The sequence below is a fragment of the Hemitrygon akajei genome, chromosome 10 (genome assembly GCF_048418815.1).
Source record: "Hemitrygon akajei chromosome 10, sHemAka1.3, whole genome shotgun sequence".
Classification (NCBI taxonomy): Eukaryota; Metazoa; Chordata; class Chondrichthyes; order Myliobatiformes; family Dasyatidae; genus Hemitrygon; species Hemitrygon akajei.
The window spans coordinates 50,371,536-50,398,771 of record NC_133133.1 but is presented as its reverse complement, the minus strand read 5'-3'; the positions used below and the strand labels follow the sequence as shown (position 1 = coordinate 50,398,771).

At 41.0% G+C, this 27,236-nt stretch overlaps 1 protein-coding gene across 1 annotated transcript in view; it reads right to left on the bottom strand.

Annotated features, from left to right (window-relative positions):
* Positions 1 to 2,791: 2,791 nt before the first annotated feature.
* xpnpep2 (X-prolyl aminopeptidase (aminopeptidase P) 2, membrane-bound) overlaps positions 2,792 to 27,236 on the bottom strand; it is a 117,423-nt gene continuing 92,978 nt past the window's right edge. Inside the window, exons 16-21 of the mRNA XM_073058249.1 lie at positions 20,549 to 20,618; positions 17,545 to 17,649; positions 15,073 to 15,135; positions 10,279 to 10,355; positions 8,061 to 8,159; positions 2,792 to 5,915 (exon numbers count right to left, since the gene is read on the bottom strand). Of these exons, the coding sequence (XP_072914350.1) occupies positions 5,730 to 5,915; positions 8,061 to 8,159; positions 10,279 to 10,355; positions 15,073 to 15,135; positions 17,545 to 17,649; positions 20,549 to 20,618 (600 nt within the window). The 3' untranslated portion in view covers positions 2,792 to 5,729. The remainder of the gene's footprint in view (positions 5,916 to 8,060; positions 8,160 to 10,278; positions 10,356 to 15,072; positions 15,136 to 17,544; positions 17,650 to 20,548; positions 20,619 to 27,236) is intronic.

The window sequence follows — 27,236 nt, the reverse complement described above, 5'->3', positions numbered from 1 at the left end:
ACCGGATGGTGGATCAGTGCCAACTGAAGGCCACATTTCCCTATCTGGATAACATCACCATCTGTGGTCGCGACTGGCCGGATCACAACACCAACCTCCAGTGATTTTTCCAAGTGGCCAAAGCCCTGAACCTTACCTATAACAGGGACAAGTGTGTGTTCGGAACCACCCGACTCGCTATCCTTGGGTATGTCGTGGAGAACGGGGTCATTGGCCCTGATCCCGACCGTATGCGCCCCCTGTTAGAGCTCCCTCTTCCCACCACCCTCAAAGCCCTCAGACGGTGCCTGGGCTTCTTTTCCTATTACGCCCAATGGGTCCCCCATTACGCAGACAAGGCCCGCCCCCTGGTCAAGTCTACCACATTTCCCCTCTCTGCCGAGGCCTGCGCGGCCTTCAGCTGCATTAAAGGGGACATTATCAAAGCAACGATGCATGCGGTGGACGAGACCATTCCCTTCCAAGTAGAGAGTAACGCCTCCGACTTCGCACTGGCTGCTACCCTCAATCAGGCAGGCAGGCCAGTAGCATTCTTCTCTCATACCCTTCAGGGCCCTGAAATTCGGCACTCCACGGTGGAGAAAGAAGCCCAGGCCATAGTGGAAACTATTAGGCACTGGAGGCACTATCTCGCCGGTAAAAGGTTCACCTTGCTGACCGACCAGCGCTCAGTTGTGTTCATGTTCAGCAACCAACAGCGGGGCAAAATCAAAAATGATAAAATTTTGCGGTGGAGAATAGAACTCTCCACCTACAACTATGATATCCTGTACCGGCCTGGAAGGCTCAATGAGCCCCCTGATGCCCTATCCCGGGTAGCGTGTGCCAGCGCACAGCTCGACCGGCTATATGCCCTCCATGCAGATCTTTGCCACCCGGGGGTCACCCGATTTTACCATTTTGTGAAAGCCTGGAACCTGCCTTACTCCATTGAGGACATCAGGGCGATGACCAGGGACTGCCAAGTCTGCGCTGAGTGAAAACCACACTTCTACCGTCCTGAAAAGGCGCAGATTATCAAGGCCACCCGCCCCTTTGAACGACTGAGTGTTGACTTTAAGGGCCCCATTCCCTCCACCGATTGCAATGTCTATTTCCTCAACATTATCGACGAGTACTCACGGTTCCCCTTTGCCATCTCCTGCCCCGACACCACTGCCACGTCCGTCATAAAAGCCCTGCGCCAGCTCTTCACTCTGTTTGGATATCCCTGCTATATCCACAGTGATAGAGGGTCCTCCTTTATGAGTGACGAGCTGCGCCAGTACCTGCTGGCTAGGGGCATTGCTACTAGTAGGACCACGAGCTATAATCCCCGGGGAAATGGACAGGTGGATAGGGAGAATGCCACAGTGTGGAAGGCCACACTTTTAGCCCTTAAGTCAAAAGGGTTGCCGGTCTCTCGATGGCAGGAGGTCCTCCCTGAGGCACTCCACTCCATCCGCTCCCTGTTATGTACGTCCACCAATGCCACCCCTCATGAGCGCCTCTTTTCTTTTCCCAGGAAGTCTGCCACTGGGATCACCCTACCGGCTTGGCTGACGTCCCCAGGGCCAGTGCTGCTCCGGAAACATGTGCGGAGCAATAAATACTCCCCGCTGGTCGAGAGGGTTCACCTACTACATGCAAACCCCCAGTATGCTTACATGGTCTTACCTGATGGGCGGGAGGACACGGTTTCCGTCCGCGACCTGATGCCCGCAGGAGCAGCAGACCACTACCCCGAACACTCCACGGTAACTATGAACCCTGTACCCGAGGTGACACTGCGCACACCGAGCCCTACACAGTCTCCTCACGACACTCCTATATCGGGTGTCTCGCACGCGCGTATTCTAGGTGCCTCGCACACGCGTGAGGGATCATTGACGCCTAGTGGGCTGACACCTCCAGTCAGGCCGGAACCAGCACAACCACCGTCTCCGGTGCAATCACCACCGGCACCTGTGCAATCACAGCCGGTGCTACGTAGATTGCAGCGACAGATTCGACCACCTGATAGACTTAACCTGTAAATATACTTGTAAGAAACTTCACCCCATGGGGACTCTCTTTTAAAACAAAGGGGGGGTGAATGTGGTGAACTACATATACCTGTCTGGACAACCCCACCCCCCCGCTGACTGCTCCTGTGGCTCCTCCCATGGACCCCGGTATAAAGGCGATTGGAGACACAGCCCCGGTCTCAGTCTCCAGGATGTAGTGTGGTGGTCACTTGCTGCTTGTTCTTTCTTCCAGTCAGTAAAAGCCGATACCTTGCCTCATGTCTCCGAGAGTTATTGATGGTGCATCACATTGTATTATGGAGATCTAGGTGCTCTGGAAGCATCTAATGATTGTTGTTTCCTGGACAATGTGGCTATTTCCCTGGCAAAGCTCTAAAAGGCTTGTGTCAAGGATGATGATATTACTCAATTTATGTCCAACGTGCAAATCACTCAGATGCTTGCCTACAGCACATCCTGTTAGGTGAGCTGTCAGATTTCTGGACTGATTCGAATTGGTTACTATTGCATTTCAATCCCTGGTGGTTGCATTTCTGCTAAGTGCTGAAATACAGAGTGTTACAATATTAAGCTTATGGATCAACTTTCACCGCAATGTGGCTGCTATATTAAACTTAAAATTCTGTCAGAATTGTTGAATTTAAAGAAAAGCATTGTCAAAGAGATTGTCGTTGGAATCCAGTGCCAAGGGATAGCCAGGTAGAACATCCACAGCTGTAGCAAACATTTAAAGCGTGCTTGCTTTGTTGGGAATAGAAAAAAGATATATCTTTGTCACTCTTGAGTGGAGCTAATGCAGAGGAGAATTTATTGATGAAACATAATGATTCAGACAGCGGCTGATAACATACAATTACCATAATGCAGAGAAGTGAATTTTCAGTAAAACAAACTGAACGGAAAGAGAATTGGCATTATAAAATAGATATTGTCCAAATCTTCAAATTGATGGATATTGTAGCTCTTTTGTTTTTATAGACATTAAAACATAAAGATCAAAGTTAGTTGAAATCAATATTTCAATAAAGTATGCTTCTTACCTTTTAACAACAGTTTGCTTATATATAATGTTTAACGTGGTAAAACGCCCAAGGCACTTGACAGTTTATATGAAAAAATATTGAGGTATTAAAAGTGATTGTTCAAGAAGATTGCAAGCTTGTTGGGCTTGGAGGCTTGTGTGCCTCAATGACCCGGAGAGCTATGTTAGCTGGAGTTGGGGGCTTGTGCTTTGGCTCTTGCTAGGGTCACCCACGCCAAACAGGTCAAATGGTAGAAGCCAGACTAAGAGTGGTCCACCGATCCTCCAGGTTCAGGGGCTCAACTCACAGCTAGCTACCCTGACTGCTCAAAAAAAGTTACGGAAACAGCAGTGAAGAATCCTGCTATACAGACAGAGATGGAAGATCTCCATTTCTGGCAGTGGTGTAATGGACAGTAAGTAAATAAGGAAGAATTGATAACCAAAATGCTGGCCAAAGAACTATTGTGAAGAAGGGGAAGTACAGAGTGGAAAGGCCAGAATTGGTTGAGGACTGGTATCTGTAGAGGACTGTAAGATTTGAGAGGTTTGCAGAGAAAGGGGAGAAAAACACCCTGGGGTCAAAGAAAAAATTAGAATTCTAAGATCAAGCTTTTGCTGGACAGAGTGTTAGTGCAGTCCAGTAGAGACTTGGGAGATAGATGAACAGGGCTTGTCTCTAGATAGGGGCATGATCACTCAGTTAAATTTCCAAATAATCTAGCAAATTATTTAGCCCCAGTGGGTAAAATTGGGGCACAACATTTGAAGTGGATGCATACTGAAAATATTGCACATTTGTAAAATACAGACTTTCAAACTTGTTTTGAAAAAAAAAGACAATTTCTTTGTTATTGTGTTGTGTCTAATAAGGTCAGTGGAAATATTGCAAGGAAAGATTGCAGCAAGCTGAACAATAAGTTCAAATAAAAGCTGAACACTTAGTCAAGGCAATTGCCTGTAAAGTAATGAATGGAAAGGAGTTATTGAGAATAAATAGACCCAAGTGACTAGTGAAATGGATAGATCAATACTGGACTCAGTAGGTGAACCATCGGAGAAGGAATACAACAAATATAATCAGGTATAAAGCAACCAGGTTAGAGATTATTGGAGTAAACTAGGGAAAGCAAATGTAGGTAAATTACTCATATTGTTTGTGAGAGCTAAATGAGGTAGAGTTCTTGGAAGTCAAAAAGCCATAAAAGATTCAGGGTAAAATAATTAGGTCAAATTGTTCCAGTTTAAAGATTGGCACCCACACTGATGAGATTGGCCAAATAGCCTTCCCTTGTTATGATTTTCTGATTGCTCGAACATTAACCGCTGGTGCTTACTTTTTTTGGCAACTCAGCCAGAGGAAGTAGTAATTAAAAACTATATAGGATCAGGATGTGTATCACAAACATATAAATATGAATTGAAGTGAATCTTTGCCTAACAAAATTATCAGTCTTCTATCAAGAAGACAATGACAGAAACTTTCCACTGTGTTGCTATTTTTCCTATCATGGTGTAGGTTTCCAATTCCTTTAATGACTATGACTATCGCCTTGGACTAAGACTGCCTTAAAATATTCTTTGTGAACACTATTAGTCCCTCAAAGCTCACCACGGAGAAGTGTGATTGTGTGTGTGTTGCTTGAAGCTGCAGGAGAGGGTTGGTGGGTGAGGATGGCATCTGTCATGGTGTAGTATGGTAACAGTGACAACTGGAGAAAAACAATAACATATAGTAGTTTCTCAAACTTGCTTTAGTAGTAATGAATATGTGGGGATAGTTGAAAATGATTCGCGGAGTCAAAAGCTTATTGGAGATTCAGCATTCTCTTGTTTTACATTTACAGTTCTTTGTGGATCAGAATTCCTTAAAAATGTTAGAAATATCAGTGTCATGGAAAAACTAGTGAGGCTGAAAGTTCTCTTTAAAGTATTTCTGCGTAAATCTGAGTCAAAGACAGAGTTTTTTTTTATAAGTTACTATCCCTTTTCATTTGCTATCTGGGTGTTCTCTCACTTGGAGCTTCAGTGACTTGAAATCTGTCATTCACAGAAAGAACAGTGAAGCAACTTTGTTCTTTCACTCAGTAGCAGAGACATCTGAGTTAAGAAAGCTAAGACAAATGTTGGCATGGCTCAATTTTTTAAAAAATTGAATAATTTAAGCCACATTTCTGCCAACTTTATTTCCTTTTTGGGATTGTTCTCATTCACCAGCAAAAGAACGTGGGCTGAGAATCGCTATGCCCTGAGTTAAACAGTTTGCATATTGTTTTCCATATAAAGAAAAGCATCCAGATCAAATTGAAAGCCTGGTTCTAAATGAGTGGAACTGTTTCAAGAATCTGTTTACTTGCATCAGCAGAGCAGGTCTGGTTGTGAGGGAGCTCAAAAAGGGCAGTATTCTTTTAGTGGGAATTTAATATTAAAAATTAATGACATTTCCTATAAAGTAGGGTATAAGCACAGCATTTTCTGAAGCAGGACAAACTATTATTGTTTTACATTTCTGAAGAATTTGAATATTAGTACAAAGTCCAAGCATTGCCTTAAAGTGAAAGCAACTCCTGAACTTCATGCTAATGAACATGGAAGATTCCAATACACTGCAACGAAAATAATTTGTGTTTTTTTTTGTTAACGTAAGACCCGGAGGTCTGCAAAATGGATTTGATCTCTGAGCATTGCTATTGAAGATTTCCCTACAACATTTGATTTCCCAACAGGACTCCAACTAGAAGAAACAATGATGGTGTCACAACAGCACTGTGTGAAAATGGCTGTGTGTGTTTCTGAAGCCAACTATATTCTTCTATTAAGTTTTGTGCTTTTAGTTCAGGGGAAATTGTCTTCCAAATCTTGTCGTAGTAATTGTTAAGCCATTGAATCTGGGAAAAAACAGAACATAAGAATAAAATCTTTAAGTACTAGACATAATACCAGGAATACTATCATCTTTAAATGGGGTTCCAAATACACTTTAAGTGGTAGCTGCAACTATATGCTGTACCATAGACTAAGACTAGAGAGGTGGAAATTTGTCCCCAATTACTTCACTAAATGGTGTATCAGTCAATAATATATTCATATCTGCATAGTCCATTGGAGGTGGAGATAAATATAGCACTCTACCCATAAATCCTGGGTTTTGACATCCTGTCAAGAAAGATAAGTTGATTTGAAACATTTTGTGCTTTGCCTAACTTCCTGTGTGCCTTAAAACTGTTGGCTTTCAAGATCACTTACAGCTGTGCATTGAACCAAATGGCTCCTGCTGAAAATTGGGTGTCAAGAAAATTCATTATCTCAGTAAAAAGGACTTGCAATGAATTTTACTTTAATGGGAAAATATTTCTCTGGTTCCCATTTGTAAACATTTTCTTTATGATTCATATCATGTTGTGACACAAGTAAGCAGTTCTTCCAAAAGAAATCTCTAAAACGTGGCTACCCAGTTCCCACTCAAGAGCATTTTTGCAGTCCTGTTATGAATGTTAATTCTGAGTACTTGAGATATGCCACAGCACAAGACAAAATAATTCTGAGCTATTTAAACTTTTCAGTATAACCTATTTTATATTATTTATTATTTTCCTGTGACGGTTATAAACTTTATCTAATTGGAAAGTACATTTTCACAAGTGATGCACAGGAAGGCTGCTGTGGAAAATTGGAAGATGCCATGCTGATGGAATGGAAGCTATCTCAATAACAACAGTGGCCTTGGGAGGGAACTTCATTCCAGCTAAACGTGAAACTGATCAGAAGCTACCCTAGAGACCCAAGATTTCCCAAATTTAAAAATCTCGACCTGATGAACATACAATTTATAAAACATTGACCGTTTTGATTCCACCTGCAGGCTCTGGACAGGAAAGTGATAATATATTGTTTCCAAGAAATAGGGGTGCAAATTTCTCTCTAGTTAACTTGCTCAGCAGGTTCAAGTATATCAGTAAATGGATGTGTTCATTTCTGCATATTCCATTGTTTTGCTTTGAACTCAGCAACGTCCACTTCCCAGTCACAAAGCAGAAGTCTCTTCTGCTAGCTTTCCTTCACATTTTGAAAACTTATGGTATTTTCTCGGAGGTGGAACATAGTACTTATATGGAAAGTACATAAGCATCAAAAATTGGCTCTTGTGTGAAGTGATAGGATGTCTAATGCCTTATTTTACTGATTAACCTAATTCAGAGTGGCCAGGGGAAGTTTTGTTTCTAATGGTGGTTTATTAAAAGGATCCTTATTGGACTTGAATGGCAAATATCGAAGTAAGGAAGAAGACAAATTCTACCAAGTGGGATCAGGCCCGATAATAGAGGGTGCTAGATGTTGCTTTTGGACAATAGTGACTTTTCATTGTTATCTCCAGTTCGCAGTGACTGTGACTAGGGAACAATTATCCTATTCAAATAGCTTGAACGTGGCACTTTAGAAAAGCACAGGACTACAGGACTGCGTGGTGAAATGAGGTGTCTGAAACACACATTGCTTCTGTAAATGTCGTTGAAGTAGTACACTGCAAAACGATGTAGTGTGAAATTTAAGCTCTCTTTAATTAAAGTATCTGAAAAGTGGAAGATGAGAATTTTCCATCAATGTTATCTCAACCTGTCTGAAATAAATGAATGAACAGTAAGTGAGAATGTCCTCACTGTATAATCTTGTATGTAATGAGAAAGGCAAATAATTAAACTAACAAAAGATTTATTTTCTCAGCAATTTCCAAATATTTAAGAGACTTGCTTGATAATCTAATTGAAAATATATTTAGTGGCATAAGTACAAAACTTCAGTTTTTATCAACTGTAACTTGAACCCAAAATGTTTCACAGGAATCTTACCAGATAGCATTAGGCATTAAGGTCTGTACCTAAAAGCTTGATCAAAGTCCTAGTTTTTAAGGAAAAGCCTTAAAGTAGAACGAGAGATAGACAAATGGAGAGGTATGGGAAGGAATACTCGCTTAGGGCCCAGGCAGGCATCAACAGCAATACTTTTTTTCTACAGATAGACAACTAATCACCCACCTGCTCTTCATTCATGATAGATAGGTCAATCAGTTTTCTTTCATAAGGAACAAATGACACGTGCTCAAAGGTCAGGTAGGGCTTTCCTCCAAACATGTGCTGTACAAAAGAGCATTTAAAACAATTCTTATTTCATCTGCATTTTGAATGCCATATGAATCATATGTGGTGGCGGTCTAAGTATTTTTATGAAACTGCATTTCAGCATTAACTCATTTTAATACTTATCTTTGAGCATTTTTTCAATAAAATCCTCTGATTAGAATCAAATTCCATTTTGCAGAGGTTTTGACATTCAGATACAATTTATGATGCCATATGGTGAAAGGCATTGAACTGGTTAACAAAGTAAGTTAAAATGGAAAATGATTTTGTCTGTCTTTTATCAAATGTAGGTTTGGCGAATCAGAACCAGTTTTTATATCAACAGCACACGTTGTGAAATTTGTTAATTTTGTGGCAGCAGTACAATGCAATACATGATAAATATATGTTAACCTCAGTTATGGAAAAAATATATTTCAAAGTTAAAATAAGTTGTGCAAAAACAAATATTTAAAAAATAGTGAGGTGGGGTTCGTGGCTTCAATGCCAGTTTAGGAATCGAACGGCAGAGGAGAAGAAGCTGTTCCTGAATCACTGAGTGCGTACTGTCAGGCTTCTGTACCTCCTTCCTGATGGCAACAATGAAAAGGGGGCATGTCCTGGGTGGTGGGTGGAATGTGAGGTGTTTTTCAGTAAAATGAAATAAACATTCACTTATAGGCTTGGATTCCACCTGAACAAAGGAAAAGGGAGTCGCTGTAAATCACACAGAACCACTCTGGCCTGCTGCAGCATTATACAAGATCATGGTTTACTTGCTGCCTGATCCCCACATCCCCTCATTCTCCTGGATTCCAAAACCTATTCAACTCAGCTTTGAAAATATTCTTTGACTGAGCATCCGGAGCTGCTGGGGCAGAGGGTGGCATGGTAGCGTAGTGGTTAGCTCAATTACTTTGCAGCACCGGTCTTCACTGATTGGGTTCGGTTCTCGCCGTTGTCTCTACACTTTCCCTGTGACCGCATGGGTTTCCTCCAGCTACTCTGGTTTCCCCCCACATTCCAAAGATGTATGGCAAAGGGTAATGACTTGTGGGCATGCTGTGTTGGCACTGGAAGGTTGGCGTTATTTGTGGGCTGCCCACCACAATCCCCATACTGTCATGGTTGTTGATACAAAACAATGTATTTCTCTATACGTTTCAATGTACAAATAAAGCTAATATTTAAAAGATCTTTCTCTTTGAAAAAGGATTTAGTGTTTTGCCAACATGTATGATGAATAAACTCTTCTTGGGCTTCCAGCCAAGTACAGGTATTGATTTTAACTGGCATTTCAATGACGAACTTTCAATGACGAATGGCATTTCAATGCCATCTTCATCAAGGATGAAGCGAGACCCTCATCTTTGTTAAAATTGGCGTTAGCAGAACATTGCATTCACAATAGCCATATGATTGACTTCGATGGCACAAAACTACTGTGCCTCACCAATGGCTTTTGGGATCACCTGCTGAAGGAAGCCATTGAAATAAAACTAGAGGAAAAGAATTTTAACCAAGATGAAGGTGTTGCTCTAAGTACCGTAAGAACTAGAATTCGACTGTAAGCAAGGTGGCATAGAGGTAATCTGATTGGATGAGGACTAACCAATCAGGAAGGACAGATGATGGGGCTATAAATACCACCAGACTAGACATGCCCAGGTATCATTCCTGATGAAGATAGCAGAGTTTGTTTTTGAAACATCGATTAAAATCAATACCTGTACCTGTCTAGAAGCCCAGAAAGAGTTCATTCATCTTTTTCTTAATCCCAACTTTCAGCTGAAGAGATCTTCTTTCCTTAAGTGCTCATGCAGAGTCTTCCACAATATTCTGCTTTTATTTCAGCATTCCATTTTTGTCATGAAATATTCATTTTAGTTCAAAAGAATCACATCCATCTTAATGGCTGTAATTTGCTTTCAATTCAATGCCATACTTTTACACAGCTATGGGCAAGTATTTCCATGGTGTTCTTAGTTTAGTGCATTCTAAACTCTAAATGCTGCTGAAAATGGAAAAAAACTTTTATGTGGTACAAAAGCAATCCACTTGTAAGGATATTTCCTGTCAGCTGAACAGGATTGTCTGACTGGAATGGTTGAGGTGTAAGGGAATCAAGTGTTACCTCAGTGTTTGCCTTTACCACCATGGCAATATCTTCAATCCGAATTCCAAATTCATTATCTTCATAATAGCCAGGCTCTGGAAGAAGAAAATTAACCAGTACAACATATGACACAAAGGATTGGCTCTGGAGAATAACACCAGAGAGACCAATTTAGATCTGGAATCATTGTTCTTTGTATAAGTGCCTAGAGTTTAATTAGTGTTATACCCACAGTGAATAGTGGATCAACAAACATTTAGCTTAAGGGTTCACATTTGGAAAATTAAGTTGCACTGTATGCAACTGAACAGGCCTTAAACCAGGAAACTGGAGAGTTAACGATGACATTGTTGTGCTGTGAGCCTGATTCTGGCAGATTAATATTATTAAGTACCACTCACTTTGTCAGTACTTTGTGCATATCTGGAGAATCAACTCAACTTACATCCACATATTTATACAGCTCCTTGTTTTATTATAATGGTGCTAGCAACATTATACTGTCTAACATAAACATGCATCTTGCACTTTTTATCAACATCTCAATCTTCAGGCTATGTCACTCAGGGACTTTTGTTAATATTATTTTATGACTACAGTATTTGTGCTGTGTGTGACTATCTGTAATGTGTTTTGCATCTTGGTCCCAGAGGAACAATGTTCTATTCAGCTGTATACGAGTGTATAGTTGAAGGACGCTAAAGTTGAACTTGGACTTGAATGTCAGCTTATTCACTGAGACATATGGGAAGATGGGCCTCAGATTCAAACATCTGCACACCAAAGGTCTGCATTCTGCAACACCATGCTTCTTATACCTCAAGAGAATTCTAAGTGAAAGCAGATGTCAGTGACAAAATTCATGATCATCTTCAGTTTGTTAGCTGATGATTTTGCTTGAATGAGGAATAAACTCCTGGAAGATCAAGGACTCAAACTCTCCACGAAGCTCATTGTCAAATGGAGTGCAATAGTTCATGCCCTTGTGTGTCCTACGATTTGGACTATCTAAAATATGCATCTCCAACTTCTACTAATGCTATATCCACAAAACCTTCAAAGTCCACTAATCCTCTCCCAGATTAAAGTCCCTAGCATTGATGTCCTAATTGCACTCAATTAGTTCCATTGGGCAGATCAGATCATTTACATGTTCAAGAGCATACTCCTGAAACAGCCACTTTATTCCAAGCTCTGTTACTGGAAGGAGATTACCACATGGATGGATTAAAAGATTTAAGAATGTTTGCAAAGTCTCTTTGAAAAAAAATCAATATCCCCACTAAGTTCTTAGATATCCTAACCCACATTTACTCAAAATGGAATAGAAGCATTTGGGGTGGAACGTAGAACCTCGAGTCCGTACAACAGCATGGACAGAAGCTCAGTTTAAGGGCCACATCTCCTAACAAATTACCCACTTGCCTATTCTCTCTGGTGCCTCCTCCCTCATCTACAGGTCCTGCCTACACCTCATCAATCAACTCATAGCCCAGAAAGGCCAAGAGGAGACACCATTCTTGATCAAAATGGAATGCTTATGAAGATAAAGAAAGAAGCTTGGAACATGTTAAGGCAACAGAGGCAGAAGTGGAGTACCTGAGATGAGAATGGTGGAGATCCTGAGTGTTGGGATGGCGGTGAGGGGTCTGAGGGTGTGGGTCAAAAACAACAAAGGGAATTGAAGAGGATTGGTAAGCCCCAGGATCCATCATTCATCCCTGACACACTGAGCTCTGAATGCTCTGTCTGTTTTATGGGTCATGGTGCCAGGTGGCTGCTAGTTGAATGCAGCGAAGGTAGAAATGTTTTTGTTGCAGGAGCTTGCTTACCTCTAGTATCAGGAGCCTAGCCACACTGCAAAATTACTATCTGTTTCAAAACCACCAGCATTAAGCCATATTAAGAAAAGCATTCAAAAAATGTAACTGAATACTTAACAGAGCTGGCTCCTTCCCATACTCTTAGGCCCAGCACGTCAAGTCAAGTCAAGTCACTTTTTATTGTCATTTCGACCATAACTGCTGGTACAGTACACAGTAAAAATGAGACGTTTTTTCAGGCATTACAATAAAAAACCAACAGGACAGTAGGGCAAGGTGTCAGTCCAGCCCTTGGATATTGAGGAGTCTGATAGCCTGGGGGAAGAAACTGTTACATAGTCTGGTCCTGAGAACCTGAATGCTTCGGAGCCTTTTCCCAGATGGCAGGAGGGAGAAGAGTTTGTATGAGGGGTGCATGGGGTCCTTCATAATGCTGTTTGCTTTGCGGATGCAGAGTGTAGTGTAAATGTCCGTAATGGCGGGAATAGAGACCCTGATGATCTTCTCAACTGACCTCACTATCTGCTGCAGGGTCTTGCGATCCGAGATGGCGCAATTTCCGAACCAGGCAGTGATGCAGCTGCTCAGGATGCTCTCAATACAACCCCTGTAGAATGTGATCAGGATGGGGGGTGGGAGATGGACTTTCCTCAGCCTTCGCAGAAAGTAGAGACGCTGCTAGGCTTTCTTTGCTATGGAGCTGGTATTGAGGGACGAGGTGAGATTCTCCGCCAAGTGAACACCAAGAAATATGGTGCTCTTAATGATCTCTACCGAGGAGCCGTCAATGTTCAGTGGGGAGTTGTCACTCCGTGCCCTCCTGAAGTCAACAACCATCTCGTTTGCTTTGTTCACATTCAGGGACAGGTTGTTGGCTCTGCACCAGTCCGTTAGCCGCTGCATCTCCTCTCTGTAAGCTGACTTGTCGTTCTTGCTGATGAGACCCACCACGGTCATCATCAACTGTTGCTGCATACCTGTCACGTGGGTAAGTTGAAAGGAAGCCCCACCCATAAACTAGAGTAAACTGTGTCACTTTATAAAATGTTTAGACATTTAGATTATAGATTTGCTCATATCTGTCCGCAGCAGGAAAATCCTGGAAATGGATCCCAGTCACAAGACCATAAGACATAGGTGCAGAATTAGGACACTTAACCCAGCGAATCTGCTCTGCCATTTAATCATGGCTGATTTACTGTAACTCTGAACCCACTCTCTTGCCTTCCCCCTGTAACTTGTTGAAATAAAAAAACAAGCCTTGGAGCTACTTACAGAAGAGTTTGATACTGCTGAAGGTTTTCCACAGAAAGGAAACTGAATCTTGCTCAGCTTTAGATCGCGTGAACTCCCGATACCTCCACCATCAAGGAAGTACTAATTCTGATTTTTCAGATTGCAATTTATCTCAAACACTGCAACAAATGGTAAGCAGCTCAGGAAATGAATTTTAATGCCACAAGCTATTTATGTGTTGTGGCAAAGTCTGCCATTGTGAATATTGAACTGATCAAAATGACCTTTGACCAGGGAAAGTTGATCTAGACATTCTTGCCATTTCTTAATGGTAGCTGATTATAGCCTGACAAGGGCTAAGAGGCATTTTTGGATACGAAAGTATTTGACATTTTGCGAGCACTGACGTCCCAGTGGAGTGAAACTGCACTGCTTTAGGTATGCCTCTCACTGTCCTCCCAGCATACAACAAACCAAGAGCTGAATTGTGTCCACAGACAAAGATACGTATTTCTTACTCTGTTCTCTTATGGAAGAAAATAAACTGGCACAGTTCCCAATTAAGGAGATAGAACTTGCATGTTTTATGTTTGATCACATTCCTCACCCCTCAGATGTTTCACATATTTACCTCTAGGCTTCCTTCTTCCTTTTTCTTCTTCTTGCCGGGTTCCATTAATCCCTTGGCCCTTTTGACCTGCTTAATCTAAGTTCTCTGTTGGGTTTTTGCTTCTTATCCAGAATACCACTAGTTACTTTAAATACAAATGCATAAATTGTCCCTTCACGCTGATCTCAGCTTGGCACTGTTAGTTGCGCTCTAGACTGGAACGTTCACCTTGCTGTAAAGCTAATGCCACTATATAGCTAAAGGTGTTACATTTCAGATGAGATATAAAATAAAGCTGTGTTTATTCAGGAGGATATTAAAATAGGCCCATTCAGTGAGCAGCAGGGAACCCTGCTGGTATTCTGCCAAAATTACGTAGTCACTCAACAGAGCTTAGAAAAAAATATATAGTCTGTTGCTTTTCTGAATTAGGTTGTCAGGTTTAGCTGAAGGATCTGATAAGGTTCTTTACTTTGTTTTAGAGGTTTGGTCTCCTTATGAAAGAAAGGACGTGCTGCCATTGGAGGAGGAGGTTCATGAGAATGAGTCTGGGAATGAAAGGCGTAACGTATGAGAAGCATTTGATGACTCTGGGCCTGCACTCACTGGATTGAAGTCTATCGAATATTGAAAGGTCTGAAGAGAGTGGACATAGAGAGAATGCTTCCTTTAGTGGGTGAGTCTAGGACCGGAGCACACAGAGGAACATCCACTTAGAAAAGAGATGAGGAGGAATTTTGTTGGCCAGAGGGTAGTAAATCTGTGGAATTCATTGCCACAGTCAGCTGTGGAGGCAAAGTCATTGGGTACATTTAAAGAAAAATTTGGTAGTTGCTTGATTAGTCAGGGTGTCAATGTTTATAGGGAAAAGGCAGGAGAATGTAGCCGAGAGGGATAATAAATCAACTATAATGGAAAGGTGGAGCAGACTCGATGGGCCAAATGACCTAATTCAGCTCCTATATCATGTAGTCTTATAAAAATTCAAATTCCCTCTTTTATGGTACAATTTAAATGTTTCTTAACACCAAAATATAGTTTACAAATGGAAGAATTCCACAAACCAATATTAAATATATAGGTTCTATGTTTTCTTTTATAGATTTGTCTGAATGTATTCTGTTGCTAAGAAGCAATGCCTACCAATAGATGTAAACATTCCCTCCTCAAGATTCCATGTTTGACCACTCCCGATGCCAACTGGCCCTGTGTGTATAGAGAACATAAACATACTCAAGATTAATGACCTTATGATAGTTCTAGCAGTTGATTAATGCTCAACATTCAGTGGAGTTAATGATTTCATGCACATACAAAAAACACTGATTCATTCTTGCGCGTACGAGGATGTGAACTCCTTATCAGATATATGCATGCCTGGATTGTGGTTGCACTTTTAACAGTGAATTAGAATCAGGTTTATTATCACTGACATATGTCATGAAGTTTGTTACCTTGCAGCAGAAGCACAGTGCAATACTTATAAATTACTATAAATTACAGTAAGAAATATAAAAAAGTGCAAAAATAGAGCAAAATGTGAGGTAGTGTTCACGGGTTCATGATTCATTTGTACATCTATCGAAAGGGAAGAAGCTCTTCCTAAAAGATTGAGTATGTGTCTTCAGGCTCCTGTACCTCCATATTGATGGTAGTAATGAGAAGAGGGCTTCTGGATGGTCAGGATCCTACACAATGGATGCCACCTTCTTGAGGCATAGCCTCTGTGTTTGGTAAGCTAGTACTCATGATGGGGCTGGCTGAGTTTACAACTCGCTGCATCTTTTTCTGATCCTGTGAATTGGTGACTCCATACCAGACAGTGATGCAGCCAGTCAGAATGTTCTCCACAGTGCATGTGTAGAATACCAATTCTCCTCAAACTCCTGGTGAAACAAGGCCACTGCTGTGTCTTCTTCATAATTGTATCAATATCTTGGGCCCTGGATAGATCTTCAGAGATGTTAGCATCCAGGAACTTGAAGCCGCTCACCATTTCCATTACTGATCCCTCAATATGGACTGGTGTGTGCTCTCCCGATTTCCCTTTCCTGATGACAATCAGTTTCTGGGTCTTACTGACGTTGAGTGCAAGGTCAAGCAGCTGAGCTGCCTCACTCCTGTATGCCTCTTCTTCATAATCTGAGATTCTGCTAACAGTTATGCCACCAGCAAATTTATAGATAGCATTTGAGCCGCACAGCCATGAGTGCCGAGAGAGGAGAGCAATGGCCCAAGTACACATCCTTGAGATGTGCCTGTGTTGATTGTCAGTGAGGAGGAGATGTTATTTCTGTCGTCTCCTGATGAGAAAGTCAAGGATTCAGTTGCAATGGGAGTTGCAGCGTTGCAGCAGTGTAGGAGTGTAGGTTATGCAGCTTTCATCAAAAGAGACCGAAACATGCGATAAAATACAATCAATTTCATTAAGCACAGGTCTAATGATGGCAAACGCTAGCGTGAATTGTAACTGGAAGTGTCTGGTACAATTTCCCTAATGCGATTTATTTCAAGTAAAATCAATTTTGAATCATGTAGTACTAAAATAAATCACTTGGCAATAGTATACAAAAGATTTAAGGTCATGCTGTGTAATGGCAGCACATAAGGTTTAAATGCATTTGTCTGAAAATTCACTCTCTGATATTTTAAGATGCAAGCAGGTCAGCTGAAGCAGTGGAGTCAGGAAAATAACACCTTTTTGATTTTAAAGAGGCAATTTTCTCATCAGAAATGCTCCTCTAGATGTAGGTAATTTGTCAAAGGTTAGTTAGCAGAAAACATATCCAAATATTGTTAGATATAATGACATTTCCTGATAACTTAAGTCACAACTGAATTTTCCTTTGAGCCACTATTTGAATTGCCATCCAGTTGTTAACATAATAATTTATAACATGTTATTAGTGTGGTTTTATGAATTTCCCACAGAGAAGAATTTCCCATCAATTTTCTAAATGATGCTGAAAATTCTCATAAAAATACCTCTGAATTGAAACTATAGTATTTTTAGTACTTTCAAATGCAGAAGGAGAAATCATCAGTTTGCTATTGCAGTACTGTATTCACTAACTTAGCCCTGCCCAAAGAAACAGTTTCTTGCCTACAAAGCAGAAGTGGATACTCCACCAGGATCCTTCCTGCATTAGAGAACGTGTCTTATGAGGATAGTTCGAGCAAGTTAGGGCTTTTCTCTTGCGAGCGAAGGAGTATGAGAGGGAACTTGTTAGAGATGTACAAGATGATAAAAGGCATAGATCGAGTGGCCGGTCAGAGACTTCATAGCAGGGCAGAAATGGCTGACACCAGGGGACGTAATTTTACAGTGACAGCAGGAAAGTTTAGGAGGGGATATCAAAGATAATTTTTCTTACACAGAGTGGTGAATGCGTGGAACACACTGCCACGGTTGGTGGTTCAGGCAGCTACATCAACGGCATTTAAGCAACTCATAGATAGGCACATTGATGATAAAGGGTTATGTAGGAAAGAAAGATGAGATTGATCTATGAGTAGATTAAAAGGCAGGCACAGCATTGTGGGTTGAAGGGTCTCTACTGTGCTGTAGTGTTCTATGTTGTCGAAGTGCATTGATATTAGCTCAAACGTGCTTACATTCATGAACACCAAGGAAGTTGCCAATTCCGTGTCCAGTTCCATGCTTGTAGTTCAGACCTGCTTCCCACAGTACATGTCGAGCCCATACGTCAAGTGAATCCCCTAATAGCAAACACATTATTAAAGTAACAGAGGCAGAATTTTACAGAACTAGTCAGTAGCACCTACTGCTGAGAACAGCTCATTTTCCGTGAATACAAAACTTTCATGAAACTCCCAAAAATTAGATAAAGCATTCCGTTTTTTACATTTGTTCTCAGCCAGGCTGGTTTCAGTGGTAAGACTGGCATTCCTTATTGTGGCAGGAGATAATATTTAGATACTGGAGGATAATCAGCTCCCGTGTTAAAAGAAGCAACCCATTTGGTTGACAGGGTGGGTAGGTGGTAGAGCTGCTGACTGAGAGCTGAGATGACCCAGGTTCAACTCTGAACTCTAGTGCTTTCTCTGTGGAGTCTGCATATTCTGTATTTGTGGGCTTTCTCAGGGTGCTCCATGTTCCTCTATATCCCAAAGACAAGCTAGTTGGTCAGTTAGCTGGCTACCAGGGAGGTAACAGGTAGAATCTGGAGAAGTCAACAGGAATGAAGGGTGAACAAAATGGGGCTAATGTAGGATTACAGCATTTATACTGCTTGTTGTTGAGGGCTTGCGTGACTTCATAACACTTTGAAAAACTGCACCATGTTAGTCTGAGCTGCTCATAATATTATTTACACTCACAAAATGCTGGAGGAACTCAGCAGGCCAGGCAGCATCTATGGAAATGTAAAAACAGTTGACATTGCAGGCCAAGACCCTTCTTCAGGACTGGAAAGGAAGGGTCAACACCTTATATTCCACCTGGGTAGCCTGCAACCTGATAGCATGAATCTCTCTCCCACCCCCACCTCTTCTATTCCCCTCTCTGACATTTGACTTCTTCTCACCAGCCTATCACTTACCCTATCCACTCTTCCTTCCCATTCTCCTATGGTCCACTCTCCTCTCCTATCTGATTTCTTCTTCTCTAGCCCATTACCTTTTCCAGCCATCTGGCTTCACCTATCACCTTCCAGCTAGCCTTATTCCCTCCCCCCACCTTTTTATTCTTATTTCCCCCTTCCTTTCCAGTCCTGAAGAAGGGTCCCAGCTAAAATGTTGACAGTTTACTCATTTCCACAGATGCCACCCGACTGGCTGAGCTTCCCCAGCATTTTGTTAGCGTGGATTTGCATTTCCAGTATCTGCAGAACTTCTTGTGTGTATCATAATGTTGTTTCACATCTTGTTTATTCCAAAGAAAACAAGGTTAACTAATGTAATCTTTCTTCATAGATACAATTTTCCAGTTCAGAAAACTTGCTCATAAACCTTCTCTATCCAGAATTCTCTCCAGTGCAATGTAATTTTTCATTTATTCTGCTTATATATAGTCAAGTTACTCTACGGCCTAACTAATGTCATATTTAGTTCAAACATAACCTCACTGCAATATCATAAATCACAACAGCTTACTCAAAGTGATCTACTGATCAAATCAGAAAAGTGAAGCAAGATTTTTCCTAACTGAGTGGCCTGTTTACAAAATCAAACTGGGGATGATTTTAAGTACAGTATTATCTGTGTGGGTGATGTGAAAAACCACAGTGAAGTAGAAATGACAGAATGACAGATGCACAATATACCTCAAGTGAAAAAGCCCCCAAATAGCTAGCATAAAATGCTAAAAACATGCACTCCATTGCTTTTTGATGGGGCTGAGAGAACTTACAAATGTCTATGATAGCCTGTACCAACATACGTTAACACTTTTGTAGGTAAATAATGTGACCATATTTTCTTGTTAAATGGACTAATAGCTTGTAGTTCAGGTGGCACTTATAGTTGGACATAGCAAAAAAGTATATTTTTATCATGAACTAGTTATGCAGCAAATGGTGTCAGTTTAAGCGACATATTACTAAATAGGCCACACACGCATTCTACTTATAAAGATCTCAGACCAAAACCTCAGAAGCATCTCCCGATTAAGTGATTTCCACAGTAAAATAGTGTAACATCCCATAGGCTGCTCAAGCAAACAAATCATATCCGATTCTGATGACCTAGTGAGTACAGTGGATTCTGGTTGACTGGGCCATTGGTTAATCAGCCACTTATTGGAACAACTCTTAAAGTACAAAACCTACTCAAGAAAATTGCCAGGATTCCCTTTGTTTATTTGGAACACAATGCCACTTAATTGGGGCAGGAGACTATTGCCGAACAAGTTTCAACTAGTGTCAGTCACGCGTACTTGTGTTGCTGTTAGACACCACAGTGTGCTTAAAGCGAACAGTTTTTAAGTAGCATCATTTGCGTGTGTTTGTGTTCAAAAAGCAGTGATTTTGGACTCTGATAGTTGGGGGAAAATAAGCTGCAAGACAATTCTGAAATGCTTTGCTCACTGTGGTTTCAAGCTTTCAGGAATGGAGCTGCCCGAAACGGTGAAAATGAAGTGATTTCTCTATTTCAACAACTTAGGAATCATGAAGAATTTGAAGGTATCGACAATTATCTTGAATGTTACAAAGAACATTAAGATTTGGAGGATGCAGTATCAGTAGAATTGTATGAAGGTAGTCCATTATCTGCATTAGGTGTCTGACTGATTCCATTCATTGCATACATTGGATGAATTTCTCCATCAACAACTATTAAGAACTATCACACAGTTTTTCATACTGTGGTGCTATTGGTAGTGTTACAATTTGTTTTGTACTTCATTTAAATACATAGTTTGTTACTCTGTTTGTCCTTTTTTATACCTTTTTAACTATTTTGGCTAATTGGGACAGCCACATAATTGATCTAAAATGTACTGGTTACATTGTGCCCCAATTAACCAGAAGCCACTGTACTTCCTATGGCATATGTGTGGCAGTGTACACAGATTTTTTCGTTTATCTTTAGCAGACAAGCCTTCCTGTTGAAAGAACACAATCATAAGTCAGGCTTGTTCACTCCATTGCTGTCTTACCAGATGTTCCTGCAGGGAAGGTAGATCGAGCCAGGTCAATCTGTCCCATCAATACCCGAGTGTAAGCTTCCTGATAAATATTTAAAAGTGCACAATTCATTAAAGAACAATACTGTTCTAAATCCATAAATCAAAGTGAACTCTTAATATTTGTTTACTTGAGGAATTCTTCATTTTAATTAAATTCACCAGTTCTAAATGTTCTGGCAACACTTCAGAATCCAATTCAGGAAAAAAAATATAAAGCACCTCCTCTAATGGGAATTAAAATGCATAATTTTTCATAAAGATCTTTAAACATGATCATAGTTTAATTAAAATTTTAGCAAGTGATAGTAAAAATTATGTAAGAGAAGATAAAAACAAAATGATTCCTTTGAATAGAAGAACAAAGATCAAGAGTTACACAGGTTTTTAAAATGGAAAACGGTGATAATTACAGGACTGAAGGTGGTCAAGGTTACACATTGTATTGGAGGGACAGGAAAGTAGGCAAAGGGGATGGTGTGGCTCTGCAGGTAAAGAATGGTACTAAATCAGTAGAAAGATGTGATATATGATAAGAAGATGTTGAATCCTTATGGGGTGAATTAAGAAACTACAAGGGTAAAAGGACCCTGATGGCAGTTATATACAGACTTCTCAACAGTAGCTGGGATATGGACCCCAGATTACGATGGGAAGTAGAAAAGGCATGTCAAAAAGGCAATGTTATGGTAGTCATGGGAGATTTCAACATGCAGGTCGATTGGGGAAATTAGATTGGAAATGGATCTCAAGAGAGTGAGTTTGTTGAATGCCTACAAGATGGCTTTTTAGAGCTGTTTGTCGTTGAGCCTACTAGGGGATCAGCTATACTGGATTAGGTGTTCTGTAATGAACTGGAGGTGATTAGGGAGCTTAAGGTAAAAGAACCTTTACAAGCCAGTGGTCACAATATGATTGAGTTCAACTTGAAATTTGATAGGGAGAAAGTAAAGTCTGATGTAGCAGTATTTCAGTGGAGTAAGGGAATTTACTGTGGCATAAGAGAGAGGAGTTGGCAAAGTAAATTGGAAGGAGATGCTTGCAGGGATGATAGCAAAGAAGCAAACGTGAGTTTCTGGGAAAAATGAGGAAAATGCAGGATTGATGCAGTTTAAAAATGAAGAAATACTCAAATGGCAGAAATAATACAACTGTGGCTGAGAAGGGAAGTCAAAGCTAATGTAAAAGATAAAGAGAGACCATACAACAAAACAAAAATTAGTGGAAAGATAGAGGATTGCGAAGGGTTTAAAACCCTACAGAAATCAACTAAAATGAATCATTAGGAGGGAAAAGATGAAATATGAAAGCAAGCGAGCAAACAATATCAAGGTGGATAGAAAAAGCTTTTTCAAGTATATAAAAGATAAGAGAGATGAGAGTGGATATAGGACCTCTAAAAAATGAGGCCAGAGAAATAATAAAGGAGACAAGGAGATGGCAGATGAAATAAATGAGTACATTGCTTCACTCTTCACTGTGGAAGACACTAGCATTGTGTCAGATATTGAAGGGTGTGAGGGAAGAGAAGTGAGTGTAGTTAATATTACAAGAGAGAAGCTGCTCAAAAAGCTGAAAGACACAAGGGTACATAAGTCACCCGGACCAGATGAACTGCACTCTAGGGTTCTGAAAGAGGTAGTGGTAGAGATTGTGGAGGCATTAGAAATGATCTTTCAAAAATTATTGGACTCTGGCATAGTTTCAGATTTCTGGAAAATTGAAAATGTCACTCCATTCCTTAAGAATGGAGGAACACAGCAGAAAAGGAATTATAGACCAGTTAGCCTGACCTCAGTGGTTGGGAAGATGTTGTATCAATTATTAAAGACGAGGTTATGGAATGCTTGGTGACACAGGGCAAGACAGGACAAAGTCAGTGTGGTTTCCTTAAGGGAAAACCTTGCCACAAACCCCTGTTGGAATTCTTTGAGGAGATTACAAGTAGGATAGATAAAAGGGGATGTAGTGCATGTTGTACATTTGGACTTTCAGAAGGCCTTTGACAAGCTACCACAAATGAGGCTGCTTACCAAGTTAAGAGCCCATGCTATTATAGGAAAGTTATTGGCACACTTAGAGCATTGGCTGATAGGCAGGAGGTAGTGAGAGGGAATAAAAGGAACCTTTTCTGGTTGGCTGCCAGTGTTTAGTGGTGTTTCACAGTGGTTGGTGTTGGAACCGCTTCTTTTTAATCTGTATATCAATATCTTGGACGATGGAATAGATGGCTTTGATGCCAAGTTTGCAGATGATATGAAGATAGTGTTGAGGAAACAGGAAGGTTGCAGAAGGACCTAAACTGGTTAGGAGAATGGGTAAGAAAGTAGTAAATTAAATACAATGTGGAAAATGCATGGTCATGCACTTTGGTATTAGAAATAAATGTACATATTATTTTCTAAACAGGGAGAAAAATCAAAAAATCTGAAATTGAAAGGGACTATGGATTCCTTGTGCGGAACACCCTAAAGATTAACTTTCAGGTGGAGCCAGTGGTGAGGAAGGCAACTTCAATGTTAGCGTTCATTTCAAGAGGTCTAGAATACAAGAGCAGGGATGTGATGCTGAGGCTTTATGAGGCACTGGTGAGGCCTCAGCTTGAGCATTGTGAACAGTTTTGGGCTCCTCATCTAAGAAAAGATGTGCTGGCATCGCAGATGGTTCAGGGGAAGTTCACAAGGATGATTCCATGAATGAACAAGTTATCATATGAGGAATGCTTGGTTCAGTACCCGCTGGAATTTAGAAGGATGAGGGGGAATTTTATTGAAACCTCTAGAACATTGAAAGACCTAGTCAGAGTAGATATGTAAAGGATGTTTCCCATGGTGGAGGAACCACAGCCTCAGGATAGAGTGACGTCTATTGAAAACAGAGCTGCGGAGAAATTTCTTCAGCCAGAAAATGGTGAATTTGTAGAATTTGTAACCACAGGCAGCTCTGGAGGCCAGGTCATGGGGTGTATTTAAGGCAGAGATTGATAGGTTCTTGATTAGACACGCCATCAAAGGTTACAGGGAGAAAGCTGGGGAACGGGGTTGAGGAGAAGAGAAAAGGATCAGTCATGATTGATAAGCGGAGCAGACTTGTTGGACCAGATAGCCTAATTCTGTTGCTAAGTCTTATGATCTTATATTTGAATGCACATGGTATACAGAATAAGGCAGATGATCTTGGTAGTACAGTTAGAGATCGGAAAGTATGACGTTGTGGGTGTCACTGAGCTGTGGCTGAAAGAAGATCATAATTGGGAGCTTATAATCCAAGGGTACATATCGTATCCAAAGGAGAGACAAGTAGGCAGAGTGGGTGGTGAGGCATTGTTAGTAAAAAATGAAAACAAATCCTTAGAAAGAGAAAGCATAGAATCGGAAGATGTAGAATCCTTGTGTTAAGAAACTGCATGGGTAAAAAAAAGCCCTGATGGGAGTTATATACACGTCTCCGAACACCAGCCAGGATATGGGATACAAATTACAATGGGAAGTTCAGGTTGGTGCTGGATTCAAAGAAGCAGAACTTGTAGAATGCCTATGAGATGGCATTTTAGAGCAGTTTATAGTTGAGCCCACCAGGGGAGAGGCAATTCTGGATTGTGTGTTATGTAATTAACTAAATTTAATTAGTGAGCTTAAGGTAAAGGACCCCTTAGGAAGCAATGATATAGGTGTCACTATCTCAAGGAATATGTCCTAGACACATCATATAAATGTAATTGCAAAGAAAGCACGACAGTGCCTTTACCTCCTTCGGAGACTGTGGAGATCGGGAATGTCTTCAAAAACCTTGACAAATTTGTATAGATAAGTGGTGGAAAGCGTATTGACTGGCTGCATGTCGGCCTGGCATGGGAACACCAATACCTTTGAGCAGAAAATGCTACAAAAGGTAGTGGATTTGACTCAGTCCTTCGTGGGTAAAGCTCTCATCACCATTGAGCACACCTACATAAAATGTTGCTGTAGAAAAGCAGCATCCATCATCAAAGATCTTCACCAAATAGGCCAGGCGCCTTCTCACTTCAGCCATCAGATAGAAGGTAAAAATGCCCAGGACTCACACCACCAGGTTCAAGAACAGGTACTACCCCTCAGCCATCAGGCATTTAAACAAAAGAGGATTATTGCACTCATTCTATTTCTGTTGTTCCTACGACCAATTGTCTCACGTGAAGGACTTTCTACCTTGTTATTTCACGCTCTTGTTATTTATTGTTAGTTTTTATATTTGCATTTGCACAGATTGTTGCTCATTGGTCCTGTTTACAGTTACCATTCTATAGATTTGCTAAGTTTGCACACAGGAAAAAGAATCTGAGGGTTGTATGTGGTGACATGTATGTACTCTGATAATGTATTTTATTTTGAACTTTGAACTTTTGAACACTAGCAGTATGCCAGATATTTAAGAGTGTTGGGGGCAGTAGTGAGTGTCGTGACTATTACTAAGGAGAAAGTGCTTGGAAATGTGAACATTCTGTAAGTAGATAAGCCACCTGAACTAGATGTACCACACCCCAGGTTTCTCAAGAAGTTGAGGAGATTGTGGAGGCATTAGTAATAATCTTTCAAGAATCACTAGATTTTGGAATGGTTTTGGAGGACTGGAAAATTGCAGAAGTTACTCCACACCAGTCAAGCAGAGAGGCAAAAGAGAGGAAATTAAAGGCATCAGTGATTGGGAAGATGTTGGAGTCCATTATTAAGGATGAGGTTTTGGGGTACTTAGAGGCACACAATAAAATAGGCCAAAGGCAGTGTAGTTTCCTCAAGGGGAAATCTTACCTGCAAACCTGTTGGGATTCTTTGAGGAAATAACAGGCAGGATAGACAAAGGAGAATCAGTGAAAGTTGTTTACTGGTATCTTCAGACAGCCTTTGACAGCCTTTCAGACAGCCAAGGTGCCAAACATAAGTCTGCTTAACAAGATAAGAGCCCATGCTATTACAGGAAAGAATGGAGAGAAGACTGGCTGACTGGCAGGAGACAAGGAGTGGGAATAAATGGAGTCTTTTCTGGTTGGCCTTGGTGACTAGTGGTGTTCTGTAGGAGCTGGTGTTGGGATCGTTCCTTTTCATGTTCATGCCAATAACTTGGATAAAATATTTTAAGGCTTTGTTGCCAAGTTTGTGGATGCTGTGAAGATAATTGGAGGGGCAGATACTGTTGAGGAGGCAGGGAATCTGCAGAAAGACTGGACAGATTGGGAGTTCTGAGCAAAGAAGTAAATAAATAGGCATCCGTTAGTCTCGTGAGATCATGGATTTGCGCCTTGGAAGGTTTCCAGGGTGCAGGTCTGGACAGGGTTTTATGGGAGACCAGCAGTTGCCCTCCCCTCTCCCCTGCAAGCCTTCCCCTCTCCATGCCACCGATGTTGTCCAAGGGAAGGGCACTAGGACCCAAGCAGCTTGGCACCGGTGTCGTCGCAGAGCGATGTGTTGTTAAGTGCCTTGCTCAAGGACACAACACGTTGCCTTAGCTGAGGCTCGAACCAGTGACCTTCAGATCTCTAGACTGATGCCTTATCTACTAGACCATGCGCCAACACAAGAGGTGCAAAGAAGTGGCTGATGGAATATCATGTGGGAAGTATTTGGTCATGTACTGTGGTTGAATGAATAAAGTTGTAGATTATTTCGTAAATGGGGGGAAAATTCAAAAATCAGAGGTGCAAAGGGACTTGGAAACTTTGTGCAGGAATCCTTAAAGGTTAACGTATTCTGATTTTGTGATAAGGAATGGAAATGCTATGTTAGCATTCAGTTCAAGAGGACTAGAATATAAAATGTAATGCTGAGGCTTTATAAGATATTGGTCAAACTACACTCAGAGTATTATGAGCAGCTGGGCCCCTTATCTAAGAAAAGATGTGCTGGCATTGGAGAGGGTCCAGAGGAGGTTCGGAACAATGTCAATGTATGAGGAACACTTGATGGCTCTGGGCCTGTACTCGTAAATCTCACTGAAATCTATCAAATACTGAAAGGCCTAGATAGAGTGGATGTGGAGAGGATGTTTCCTATAATGGGTGAGTCTTGGACCAGAGGGCACAGCTTCAGACTACAGGTTGTCCATTTAGAACTGAGATGAAGAGGAATTTCTTTAGCCGGGAGGTATTGAATCAGTGGAATTCATTATCACAGATGGCTGTGGAGGCTAAGTCCTTGAGTATATTTAAAGTGGAGGTTGACAGGTTCTTGATTAGAGGTTGGAGGAGGCAGGGGAATGGAGTTGAGAAGGATAATAAATCAGCCAATATGAATGGTGGACAGACTCGATGGGCTGGAAGACCTAATTCTGCTCCTATATCTTATGCTCTTATGGCTTTTAAAATGAAAATTCTTGGCAGAAACATATTATGAGCAGCCCATTTAAAAAATATCCTTTAGTTTGGATGTTGAACATTATTAACTCCACAGTCATTGTGATTTAGTATGTCTTACAGTTGAGAATTTATGAGCAAAGAATTTCATTGCACCCTAGTGTATACAACAATAAACTACTGCAATCTGTTCTGATTGGTTCTGGAGATGCCTGGACTCCAGAATAAAAGAATGTTGGTATAGATACTTCAGATTCTTAGTGTGTGTTCTAGATGTAAAATTGGCATAAAAGGAAAGAATGTGTTCTTTTGTTAGAATTGCAGGCATTGAGCACC